Genomic DNA, 13967 nt, shown 5'->3' on the forward strand with positions numbered 1-13967 from the left:
GGACTGACATGGGGAAATGATTGATCTTCTGTTCATACATTGTATGAACAGAAGATCAGCATTTCTCTCCCTGACAGGACCGGGAGCTGTGTGTTTACACACACAGCTCCCGGTCCTCGCTCTGTAACGAGCGATCGCCTGTGCACGGCGGAGATCGCGCCCGCCGGGCACGCGCACGGGAGTCGGGGGCGAGCCTAGTGGCCTGCGCGAGAGCCGACGTATAGCTAGGGGCTCTCGCACAGGGGAGCCGACCTGCCGCCGTAAAACGACGGCGGCTGGTCGGCAACTAGTTAAAGTATGAATTCCTAATTTAGAAAAGTATCTTGTGTTCCTCTTAAGCCTCGTACACATGATCCGATTGTTGGCAGGGGATTGTATGTTGACAGAATGTTGTCCTAAAATCTGACTGTTAGTATGCTCCTTTTGACAATTGTTGGATGACATGCTAGCAAATTTTCGTCAGACAACGTTTGGTTGTCAGATTTTCTGATGGTCAGTACACAAATCCGTCACGCAAAAGTTTAAAGTACAAACACGCACGCTCGGAATCGGCGCTCACCAAACACAAAATTCGCAGAAGGGACCCAAAGGGCGCTCAAGAGCTGAAATTCCTTGTAATGCGTTACTACATTCCTTTTTTGTTGCCCGACAATTGTGTACCGTTAGTATGCAAGAGTAAGTAACTCCAGGGTGACATGTCCCCGGTCACAGTGGTGCATCGTTCTTAGGCAAGTATTTCAACTTACAATGAACCTTTATAGTGTCATCAAGATTTAAAGCGGGAGTTCACCAGAAAAAATGTTTTTAACATTAGATTCATGCTCATTTTGTCTAGGGGAATCGGCTAGTTTTTTTAAAAACAAAGCAGTACTTACTGTTTTAGAGAGCGATCTTCTCTGCCGCTTACGGGTATGGTCTTCGGAACTGGGCGTTCCTATTTGATTGACAGTCTTCCGAAAGGCTTCCAACGGTCGCATCTATCGCATCACGAGTAGCCGAAAGAAGCCGAACGTCGAGGCGGCTCTATACGGCGCCTGCGCACCGACGTTTGGCTACTTTCGGAAAATCGTGACGCGATAGATGCGACCGTCGGAAGCCTGTCGGAAGACTGTCAATCAAATAGGAATGCCCAGTCCCGCAGCCCATACCCGGAAGCGGCGGAGAAGATCGCTCTCTAAAACGGTAAGTACTGCTTTGTTTTTAAAAAAACTAGCCGATTCCCCTAGACAAAATGAACATCAATCTAATATTAAAAAGGACCCCCCACTGTATATATACGTCCTCTTTTTAAACATGGATATCTCAGTAACGGCAGCAGCTGCTGCCACAACTGAGATATCCATGTTTTCAGCGGGCGGCCGTGTAAACGATAACGGCGGTCTCCGCGGCGGATTCACCGCGAGATCGCCGTTATCGGTGGCGGGAGAGGGCCCCCCCCCCTCCCGCCGCTTTTCCGCGCCCTCCGCCGCTTACCGGAGCCGTCGGTAGCGGCGGAGGAGATCCGATGCTGCCGCCTGGAGATGGCCCCCACCCGTCCTCATAGCTCTGCTGGGCGGAAGTGACGTCAAAACGTCAGTCCCGCCCAGCCTCTTAAAGAGACAATTTTTTTTCTGTCATTTTTTTAAATGACAAATTTTCCTTTTTTTTTTTTTTTTTTTGCATTTAAGCCTAAATATGAGATCTGAGGTCTTTTTGACCCCAGATCTCATATTTAAGAGGACCTGTCATGCTTTTTTCTATTACAAGGGATGTTTACATTCCTTGTAATAGGAATAAAAGTGATCTTTTTTTTTTTTTTTTATATTTTAGTGTAAAAAATAATAAAATCAATAAAATTAAATAAGAAAACAAAAAAAAAAATTTTTTAAAGCGCACCGTCCTGACGAGCTCGCGCGCAGAAGCGAACGCATACGCGAGTAGCGCCCGCATATGAAAACGGTGTTCAAATCACACAAGTGAGGTATCGCCGCGATCGTTAGAGCGAGAGCAATAATTATAGCCCTAGAGCTACTCTGTAGCTCAAAAAATGCAACTTATAGAATTTTTTAAACGTCGCCTATCTAGATTTTTAAGGGTAAAAGTTTGACGCCATGCCACGAGCGGGCGCAATTTTAAAGCGTGACATGTTGGGTATCATTTTACTCGGCGTAACATTATCTTTCACAATATATAAAAAAATTGGGCAAAATTTATTGTTGTCTTATTTTTTAATTCAAAAAAGTGAATTTTTTCCAAAAAAAATGCGCTTGTAAGACTGCTGCGCAAATACGGTGTGACAAAAAGTATTGCGATGACCGCCATTTTATTCTCTAGGGTGTTAGAAAAAAAAAATATATAATGTTTGGGGGTTTTAAGTAATTTTCTAGCAGAAAAAACTGTTTTAGTCTTGCAAACACCAAATCTGAAAAACACCTGAGGTCTTTAAGTGGTTAAAAATTTACATTTCCGGGTGAACCTCCACTTTAATGCAGATTTTAGTAACTCTGCCCTGAAAGAAATAAAGGAGCTGTCATAGTTGATTTGTGGCCTCAGAATGTCCCAAGGAGAGGAGTATGCAGATCAGAAAACCATGCATAAGTCTGAATAATTGTTTCTAAATAGTGCCTCAAAAATACTGAAGTAACTGCCAGGCCACTAACATTTTTAGAAGAAGTAATCAGTAGCTGTAGCCCCCATGTTTTTTTTATGATAGGCCTCCATTTTCTTTTACACCTGCCTTGAGTTCAGCTTCAGTAGCTTAGTTCATGTTCTCCTCACTGCACATGTCATGGTTACAGGTAGCTCTAATTTACACTGTAACAATAATTAACTTCCCAGATATAGCAAGGGCTCCCTAAGTAGTCTGATCAACCATTATCAGACACATAAATTAAGCCTTCTGGCGCCCAGTAAAGAAAAGAAGCATCACAATCACTCATTTGGATGACAGAGAAAACTTCATAGTGCCGGGTTGAATTTAACAGCCCCCATAGGACAGTGGTCTGTAGGGTTTGTCCATTTTATTAGCAGGTTTAACAATAACACCATCATCATTAATAACAGCTCTACACACAGCTGTCAGGAAGATGATCTTACTCTGCAGTTTTTAATGATCACAGGATAATAACTGCAGCTAACAAATGCCTAAAGCACAGGAGGATACAGGTCCATTATGCAGCTGACGCGTGTTATTATTGGGGGCGTGCATGGAAATGAACAAAATAGGCAACAGTATAATTACTAAGTGGCTAAATAATTTTATAGTTTACTCATAGCCACTCCTGAAATAAAGTCACATATTAGAAATTAAAACATGAATTTACAACATGGACTTAGTTGTTAAGAAAATAAAAAAAGTTCCTGGTCTAAACTGATGGCAACAGCTCATCTTACAACATAAACAATAACTTAATGACATCTCACACTCATCATAAAGGGCTATTTTACATTTTCTGTGTTAAAGTAGAAATGTCACCAAGCATATACGTAAAAGATTTTTCTGTCAGTAGCTGATTTGACTTGCCAGCCCTAAATCTGCGGCCTGCCAGCCTTCTAATCTTTAGGCTTCATTTCCATGGACGTTTTTGGATGTTTTTACAGCCACTTTTCTGAGCGTTTTTTCAGCTTAAAAACGGCTCTCCATGTTAGTCTATGGCCTCATGCCCACCATGACGTTTTTGAGCTGTAGATGGCTGAGCCGTTTTTAAGCTGCACAAAAAAACCAGGAACAGTGCGTTCTGAAGCTCCAGCCTTAGAGCTGTAAAAACGCCAGACATTAAAAAACGCTAAACAACGCTCAAACGCGCAAAAACGCTATCGCTGCATTTTTTAGCTCTTTTTTTAAACATGGACAGGCGTTTTTAAGCTGTAAAAAAGGCTAAAAAAAGTGGCTGTAAAAACGTCCATGGAAATGAAGCCTTAATGTAAACACAAAGCAGTTAAGGTTTGTTTGCGCTGGCATCAGCCCTCTGAAGCGTGGTCCACTGTTAATTGCTATTCAAAGGGAGATTGACAGGTGGAGAGGGGGTGTTATGCTACCTACTGACTGCCTGGTTTAACCTCTTAAAACCTGCACCACCAAACTGCAACTGCTTGTATTGCACACGGTTGTGGGGAGACCTCATTCAGGTGAATGGATCACATACAATGAGTGGTATTGCCCAGCGAACAGGACAGGGGGGAACATTTTTGTTGCACCGGGATGCAAAGCATCAAACCCATGGCATGTGTACACCCATTTGCTGCTCTTGCAGATTAAGAGGGGGAGCTTGGAGGAGTGGTAAAAATCTAGATCAACCATGTGGTTTGTGGCCCCTCAACTGTAATGCCGCATACACACGACCGTTTTTCATGACAAGAAAAATGCAATTTTTTAAATTGGTCGTTAAAAATGGTCGTGTGTAGGCTCCAGAGCATTTTTCTCGTCGAGAAAAATGGGCATTAAAAATTTAGAACATGCTCTATGTTTTCTCGTCGTGGAAAACGGTCGTGTGTACGCTTTAACGATGGGGAAAAAACACGCTTGCTCAGAAGAAAGTTATGAGACGAGAAATTAGCATAATCAGGCCAAAGGGTGGCACCATTCAAAATGGAACTTCCCCTTTATAGTGCCATCGTATGTGTTGTACGTCACCGTGCTATGCTTGAGCATGTTTTATCACGATCGAGTGTATGCAAGGCAGGCTTGAGAGGAATCACGTCGAGAAAAACGTTTGTTTTTTTCCACGACATTAAAAATCGATCATATGTACGTGGGATTGGTGTAAACTAGGCCTAAAACGGGAAGAAGGAAAAGCAAAATGTCAAAAGCAGACTTGAACTTCTACACCAATTCTTTTGTGAACTTTGAGGATGCATTTCTCTACATTGCCAGTAGTTACAGATGACAGTGAAGGCTAATTTTAATGCTTATTTACAATTTGTTAAAATTGTGGAAATGTTTGAATGTCAAGAGCCTGGTCACAGCTTAGCTTTAAGCCTGTGCACAAATGTTTTAAAATATTTTAACATTTGTATTTTCCCCCATTAGTGCTCCTTTACTCGTCCTAAATGCTGAGATGCTGTTCTCTGCGTCTACTTCTGCCTTGGAACTGTGCGCAGGCAGCCTCTATAAATGGATGCAGATGCATCGGTTGAATGTACTCAACCTCATGTCAAAATTTTACATGCATGCAGGTGTAGGTGCACTGATCCAAATGCACAATGTTTGAGTTCAGATCAGCAGCTCAGTACGCAGGATGGGTGTCAGCACCCATCTGAATGATCCCTTAAAGTGGGAGTAAACTCACATGCATGAATTGTACCTATAAATAAGCAAATAATAAGGCTTACCTATAGGTACTGTAAATATCTCCTAAACATGCATCGTTTAGGAGATATCTACTGTAGATACAGCCAGTGATGTCACTGGCGCATTCGCTCTGAAGGAACAGCATACCCTTCAGAGTCCTGTGCTGTAAATGGCGGTAGTGACATCATTGCGGCTCCGGCAACTCACACAGCCGGAGTCCTGAACAGGGAAGGAAGACGGGGTGAAAATAGAAGCGCCATCCTCGGTGACATTGTGCTGCTGGAGGGCTTTGTTCTAAGGTAAGTTTCACATAATGTGCTAGCATGCAATGCATACTAGCACATTATGACATTGCCTTACAGGTTTAAAAAAAAAGCCAGGGGTTTAGTAAAACTTCAGCTAAAACATATTGGCCCGGATTCACATACATCGGCGCATATTTATGCGGGCGTAGCGTATCGCTAAGCCGACGCAGCGCACAGAGGCAAGCACTGGATTCACAAAGCACTCGCTCCTAAAGATACACTGGGTTTCCTCGGCGTAAGCCAGCGTAGGTGGAAGTGGGCGTGAGCCATGCTAATGAGGCGTGACCCCATGAAAATGATGGGCCAAGCGCCATAGAAGTACTTAAAACAAACGGCGCATGCGGCGTCCCGTGGACGCATCCCAGTGCGCATGCTCAGAATCACGTCGGAACTACTCCCTAAGATATGACGGATCACTGCCTACGATGTGAACGTAACATACGCCTAGTCATATTCACGTACAACGTATACGACAAAAGATATGACGGCTTGTGTTCCCTGGTCCATACCTTTGCATGAGTTGCACCTCCTATATGGGGAATAACTTTACGCCGGACGTACGACTTACGCAAACTGCATATATTATGCTCCGGGCGCAACTACGTTCGTGAATCGGCGTATCTCCCTCATTTTCATATGTGCATAGAAAGTCAATGGGAGCGGCAAATGCACCCAGCGTAAATATGCGCCCACGATACGACGGCGTAGGCAAGATACGTCGGTCGTAGGAAGCCTATTTTCAGGCGTATATAGTTTTGTGGGCACGGCGCACAGATACGACGGCGCATAGTTACACTTACGCGGCGTATCTCGAGAAACGTCTGCGTAAGTGCTTTGTGAATTCGGGCCATTATTATTAATATAGCAAAGAAGGGTAAGAACTTTTGTCAGGCTTTAATTGCTGTTTGTGCTCTCACTGAAAAGATAAACCCTCCTGATAGGCACTGTACTTCTGCCACCAGTGCAGAGAGTGAGGGGTTACAGTTGTCATGAACAAAAGAGTGAACTGTCAAAGCTAGGTCTTGCTTTCATGTTTGGGAGCTTTCTACTACTGTGTGTAGAAAAAGACAGGAAGTAAATGTAAATTTCCTCAGTGGGAATGCACACAATCATAGCTAGCCTGACAGAGATTCAAAAGCTGGCCATAGACAGTTTGTATCTAGGCTAGTTCAGCAGGGACTGGCCGAGATTTGAACCATGTATGGGCAGACTGATAGCACCCAAGTTAATCAATCAATGAACTTCGGTACAACCAGTATGTTGGATTTTTCATACAATTACTGCTAGTAGCTATAGCCGCTAGCAATAATCACTATGTTCTGCTGGCTGGGACAGCTCCTCATGCCCCACTGGGAGAACACAATAGCTCCACAGGAGGTATTGCCCCATTAACACTGACTGTGTTGATGGGGGAATTGAGCGATTTGCTTTCCTGCAACCTGTGGTTGTAGAAAAGAAAAGCACTCCATCTATGGCCGGCTTGACCCTTCTCTGTTCTATCCAAAAAAAATGTCTAAGAGCCGGTTCACACTGGGGCGGCACGACTTCGGGGGCGACTCGGCAAGGCGTCCTGAAGACGACTTCAGAGGCGACATGCAAAATGACTTCTGTATAGAAGTCAATGCAAGTCGCCCTGAGTCACCCCCAACGTCGTACAAGAACCTTTTTCTAATTATGACCACCTTTACCATTCAGATCAAATGTCTATATGACCACCTTAAAGACATGAGCAAAGTTGAGAGTAAAGACTATCTCTATACTGTATGTGTTTACATTTTTCCTACATAAACTCTTTAGCTAGTGCACTAAATAAAGTATGTGATATCAAGCAGGGTAGGTGGAGACACTGGTCATCATCTTAGAATTTACAGTAGAGATTGGATAGAGGTCCTTAAATGGAAACAAAAGGCCAGACTCCCACCTGAGAGCATAACCAACTGCTTCTGAAGAAAGGTACCCACATTCCCTGGACCGTGCCCTATGGTAGCCTTTTTTCAACTTACCGTGCGTTTTCTTTTGGTGTTAAGGAAATCTCCCCATCGGTGGCAATATCGATCACACAGTGCTCAGGTTGAATCCCAATGCCAAAAAGCTGTATGTCCTGAGAAGTGTCCGCACCCACCTTCGTGTAGTCCTGTTGTAGACAGCCATAAGGCAATTAAATTACATCCACACATTGGTTATCAACCCAATTGTACTAAACAAAGAACTATTCAACTGTGCACTGAATTCCGCAAACAGAACTGTGCTGCGCCATACTGCGTAAATTAAAAATACACCTCTTTCTTCTGTCATAGATATTTATCCTTTTAGTGCACATCAATGTTTTGCCCCTTTGTGAAAAAAAGCTGAAAAATGTGAAAAAGCTGCTGGATTTACTTACCGTATTTATTTTTAGAGTCTGATTAGGCCAGGAACTCATACATTTTCAACTCAGTTTTAAAGTGCCTCAAAAATAATGAAGTTGATTTAAGACAATATGAGCAAAGGAAAATAATAGGGCAGTTTATACAATCTTTTTAATCGAATTAACTGCCATACTCAACAGATCCAATTCTCCAAACAGATTCAAGAGCCCCTAAAGCCGGTCATAGACTATGGGCAGGCTGATTGCACCCAAGTCCATCCTTTGATGGACTTGGGTAAAACCAGCATGTCAGATTTTTCATGGGATTATTGCCAGCGGCTACAGCCACTAGCAATAATTACTGTGTGTTCCCTCGACAGGGAGGACTCTCCCCAGCCCCCCATTGGGAGAATACAATAGCTCCGTAGGAGGGATTCCCACTGACTATGTTGATGGGGGAACCAAGCCATTTTCTATAATGCAACCCGTGGTTGCAGGAAAGAATATTATACCATATATGGCTGGCTTAATATTTAACATTGTGGTAAGATAGAATAAAACGGTTTATCTTTCTATAGATGAAAGGGAACTATACAGGTTTTGGGACTTGTACTAAGTTAAAGTAAAGTCAAAAACTTTTTATTGTTTTGAAAAGAGTGGGAAATGGTTATGACCAATTTCTGTTTTTTTTTCTGTCTTTCTGTGTACACACATACACATAGATATTTTTTTTTTTACAGAAAAAGCTGTTCATTTAGGGGAATAAATGAGGATGAGTCACTTTTTCATTCCCCTGTGTATGTGCAAATTTCAGCTTGAACAATAAAATTATGTAAATAACAGGTTTTTAACATCTAATAGGGAAAATGTGAAAAGGGATCAACAGCTCCACATGTTGGCTGCCTATTAAAATGTAGTATATTCTTATGAAAGATTTACCTAAACAGTAACTCCACTTTTGTTGAAAAAAAAACATTCCCCTCTGGGTAAACTATGTACATTACAAGGATTTTAACAAACTTTGTTGCAGATTCCTACCTTTTGTAATTCTAAAAAAATCCCTGTGTGTTTCTCTATGCCCATATGCCAAGTCTAATGGGAGTGGGTTCATAATTATCAACCAGCTGCTGCACCTGCAAAGCTCTAATGAGGACAATTGCAGGATCTGCATCCCTTTAAATGTGATTTTCTATTGGGCGTATCTCAATAAAAATAGAAATTTGTGTTGCAGGGGATGCTTGAAATCTGACTTGTATCTTAGTGCAGACTTCTGAGAAAAATCAGTGGGCCAATCACAAAAGCAGGAAATGACATATCTGGGGGCCATTCTGTACACATTCTGTGTACAGAACATCTCCAGGAAGCAATATTGCATTGCATTTTACAGAACATTACAGAGCTGCAGATTGAAAAGTAAAGGTCATTTTTTATAACATTCAATTACAATATGGCTTGTGTCACAAGTGTATACGCTATATTATACATTTTTTTATTTGCCATTTTTGTCACATGAAGTGGAGTTACCCTTTAACTAAAATTTGCAAATTTTGGGGGGATTCTAACACTAATAATGTGCACAATACAGTATTTATATATTTTGGACAAGCAGTGAAAGTCCCTCACTTATCTCTGTATCTATAAGTATTGTGAAGAAGTTAATTTTCAAAGTTCACAACACAGGCAATGAAATCTTACTACTTTCTTTTGCACCAGAATACTGGCAGGTTGTTTCTAAGTGTCACCATATAATCTTTGTACAATTAAAGTGCTACTAAATCCTAGGTGTTTTCTACCTTAATGTGCCAATGAAGACACAGCACTGGTTGGGGGCATGCATGTGTTGGTGTCTCCTTAGCAGTCAGCCAGGTACATTGATACCCACAAACAGGCAGTGGGGGGCAGCAGCATGATAACTAATCAGAAGAAACATCATATAATGCAGGTATGGACCTTCTCTTAAAAAAAGGTCTTATTATTACTTTAGATTGCAAACGATATAATATGAGGACCTGCCTAATCTATCAAACCAGTTTGTATCCAGTCAGGTATGACCTTGCACTTCATAGTTATTGGTAAAAATAAAGGAGTCTGTACGGTAAGACCCCTTTCACACTGAGGAGTTTTTCAGGCGGTACAGCGCTAAAAATAGCGCTGCTATACCGCCTGAAAAACTCCTGCCCAGCTACCTCAATGTGAAAGCCGGAGGGCTTTCACACTGAGGCGATGCGCTGGCGGGAGACAAAAAAATCTCCTGTCAGCAGCATCTTTGGAGCGGTGAGAGGAGCGGCATGTATACCGCTCCTTCACCGCTCCTTCCTATTGAAAACAACGGGAAACCGCGGCAATACCGCCCGCAATGCGCCTCTATAGAGGCGCATTGCGGGCGGTATTAACCCTTTATCGGCCGCTAGCGGGGGTTAATACCGCACCGCTAGCGGCCGATTCCCGCGGCAATCCCAGCGGTATAGCCAACGCGGCTCCCGGTCCAATGTGAAAGGGGCCTTAGGTTGTACTGGGTGTAGTGAGCGTTATTGTGATTCGAGTCTTTGTTGCAATTTTGAAAAAGCATAATTTCAAATTAAGAGGTCAGGAATGACAAGTATTAAAGCTCTTTTGCTGTTTTTGAAGATCAGTAAATTGATTAATGTCCATAATCTGGCCACAGGTGCACTTTAAATACATTGTAAGAAATTTGCTGCAGCAATAACCTTACACGTGATAAATGACTAATTGTTTCCAAACAGCTTTAGAACGCTTAACTATTTTAATTATGATTTTAATAGGCATCAGTGTTTTGTGAGATACCATAGTTTAAACACAGGAGCTGAGTAATCCATGGTTGCTAATTGTTTAGCAGAAAACAAAAAAAATATATATCTTTCCTATAAACTGTGATCTAGTTCCACCTAAAGAAACAGAGTAAAAATTTGTGAGAATTCCTGAACATGTGTATTCCTGAACACCAGTGGCAAAATTGCCAGTTCACCTGCTTTTACTGAAGAAGTAGGGCAGTAATGCAAAATATCACAAGCATTAAGCCCCTTTCACATGGAACAGGCTCCTCTTTGTTCAGTAGGGGATCTATAAATCCTTCCCGATCAAAGCCGAATAGGACGGATGTCAGCTCTATAGGCAGCTAGGTCTAAAATGACTCCGATATCCATTCACATCAGGCTACATCTGATCAGATAAAGTTTTTTCCAGGCCAGGACAAACCTGGAGGTAGGCAATTCCGCCTGCCCATAGGGCTCCATGGACCTTCTGATCAGGTCCGCCTGAAAAACGTACAAGCGGACCTGATCGAAATGCCCATGTGAAAGGGGCCTTTGCCCTAACTGTGTACAGTCTAGCTATTTATATATTAACATAATATCAAATGTGATCTTTATTCAGATTTGTAACTATTGCCTACAGCAAACTTGCCAGTCACTGACTGATTTTGCTTACCCCATAAACATGCATGGCTTTTTCCAATAAACCTACATTTCTTTGTTACTTATAGCCAGATTCAGAAAGACTGGCTTAACTTTGTGCAGGCGTAGCGTAAATGGGCCGGCCTAAGCGCGCCTAATTCAAATGAGGAACAGGGGGGGGCGTGTTTTATGTTAATGAACCGTGACCCGACGTGATTGACGTTTTTAACAAACTGCGCATGCGCCGTCAGTGGACATATCCCAGGGTGCATTGCTCCAAAGTACGGCGCAAGGACATATTGGTTTCGACGTGAACGTAAATTACATCCAGACCCATTCACAGACGACTTACGCAAACGACGTAAAATTTTCAAACAACGCCCATACTTAACATTGGCTAGGCCAGCTTTTTGTTCGACTAACTTTACGCCTAAAAACGCCTTACGTAAACGGAGTATCTTTACTGCAACGGGCAAGCGTACGTTCGTGAATTGCCGTATCTCGCCGATTTATGCATTCTAGGCGTAAATCAGCGTTCACGCCCCTAGCGGCCGGCGGAACTAGACAGCTAAGATACGACGGCGCAGGCTGTCGTATCTTAGCTAAATTTAAGTGTATCTCAATTTGAGAATACACTTAAATGTACGACGGCGCAGATTCAGAGTTACGACGGCGTATCTACTGATACGCCGGCATAAACCTCTCTGAATCTGGCTATTAAACTAGATTCACATTTGTGCATTGCGGGAATGTGCACAAAATCTCATGCATTTACGTATTGCACAAAAAACGTGCATCCCTTTCTTTCAGGCACCCCAACCCACCTTGCTAAAATGTGCTACCATGCATTTTGGTGCAGTGCAATATGTAAAGAGGATGATGTGCTTCTTTTGTGTGATTTTATTTGTGTAGGGCAGCCTATTAAAATTAATATTCAAAAACGTGCATACACCATCACACCTGCATAAGTGGAAATTAAGCCTTTATTTTAATTTTTTTTAACATAACACAAATGAATTCCTTCACTGGCCAGTAAAATGGTTAAACAGCAGAATGACATGTTGATGCAGACACTTCTGATACCTATTTCTCAGAGGAAGATAAAAACAGTTGGGCAAGTTTCTCTAACCTGTTTGAAGGCTATTGTCTTAGATGGTCTGCAACAAAGGACCAGTTTATTGTCCTTCAGACTTTAGGGGGGGGGGGGCCAGACTGTGGTCAGTGGGAGTAAAACAATTACATAGTGCCTGTGGTCAGCAGGAGGAGGAATTGTGCCCCATAATAGGTATTAGTGATAGAAATAATGCCTATTTGTTGGTGTCAGTGGAAGGAATATTGCCCCATCGTTGGTGTCAGTGGGAAGAATATTGCACCATCTGTGGTGTCAGTAGAAGGAATAGTGCTCCATCGATGTCAGTGGGGGAATAGTGCCCCATCGTTGCTGTCAGTGGAAGGAATGGTGCCCCACCGAGATGCATCTTCTCCGCCGCTTCCGGGTATGGGCTGCGGGACTGGGCGTTCCTATTTTGATTGACAGTCTTCCGAGAGGCTTCCGACGGTCGCATCCATCGCGTCACGATTTTTCGAAAGAAGCCGAACGTCGGTGCGCAGGCGCAGTATAGAGCCGCACCGACGTTCGGCTTCTTTCGGCTACTAGTGACGCGATGGATGCGACCGTCGGAAGCCTCTCGGAAGACTGTCAATCAAGAAGGAACGTCCGCTCCCGAAGACCCATACCCGGAAGCGACGGAGAAGATGCATCTCGAAAACGGTAAGTACGGCTCATATTTTAAAACAACTAGCCTATTCCCCTAGACAAAATGAGCATCCATCTAAGGGTTAAAGAGAAAAAAAAAAGATCATTGGGTGAACTCCCGCTTTAAGAAGAATGTATACTTGATAAATAGTAACAAGAGATACATTTATCATTGTGAAAAGAAACCCTTGATGACAAAAGTGTGAAGGCTGCCATTGCCTTTGGAAAAAAAGAATTATGATATTGCCCTGATTTTAAAGCAGAACTTTACCCATAAAACTTAATAACAATAATGTCCTTTAGCATACATTCCACATTAATAATTATGATACCAAAACTAGTGCCTGCTGTAAAATGCCTCCAGGATTGTTCCAGTTTCTTCTTGCTAGAGGCTGCCATTTTGCTGAAGCTCAGAGCCACTTAGCAGGAGTAAATCTTTAGGCTGTCAGCAGATCGGCCTTAGTGAGACATTATATTGAGCAAATGAGCTTGATCAGAGCAGGGTGATATCATGTATTACTGAATCTTAAACAGTATGAGCACTTATTTTTATTGTTTTACATAGCTATTCCTGCAAAAGGGGCAAGCCTGAAGTGATCTGTCAGGGCTTAATTTTCTGACTAAAGTTCCACTTTAATACTGCGGGTCATTGACTTGGAACCAGTATACAGATCAAGAGTTTTGACTTTAACCACTTAAGGACCGCCTCCTGCAGATATACGTCAGCAAAATGGCATGGCTGGGCACAAGCACGTAACTGTACGTCCTCTTTAGGTGCCCAGCCGTGGGTCGCGGGCGCGCACCCGGTCCGAAGCTCCGTGACCGCCGGACCCGCGGACTTGATCGCCGGCGGAGTCCCGCGATCGGTCCCCGGAGC

At 42.9% G+C, this 13967-nt stretch overlaps 1 protein-coding gene across 4 annotated transcripts in view; it reads right to left on the reverse strand.

Annotated features, from left to right (window-relative positions):
- Positions 1-13967, reverse strand: part of KIF13A (kinesin family member 13A) — a 301242-nt gene that overhangs the window by 77790 nt on the left and 209485 nt on the right. For all 4 annotated transcript variants that reach the window (XM_040353771.1, XM_040353769.1, XM_040353770.1 and 1 more), the window contains exon 14: positions 7578-7708. In XM_040353771.1, the coding sequence (XP_040209705.1) occupies positions 7578-7708 (131 nt within the window). The remainder of the gene's footprint in view (positions 1-7577; positions 7709-13967) is intronic.

The sequence above is a fragment of the Rana temporaria genome, chromosome 5, assembly GCF_905171775.1.
Source record: "Rana temporaria chromosome 5, aRanTem1.1, whole genome shotgun sequence".
In the NCBI taxonomy this organism is placed as follows: Eukaryota; Metazoa; Chordata; class Amphibia; order Anura; family Ranidae; genus Rana; species Rana temporaria.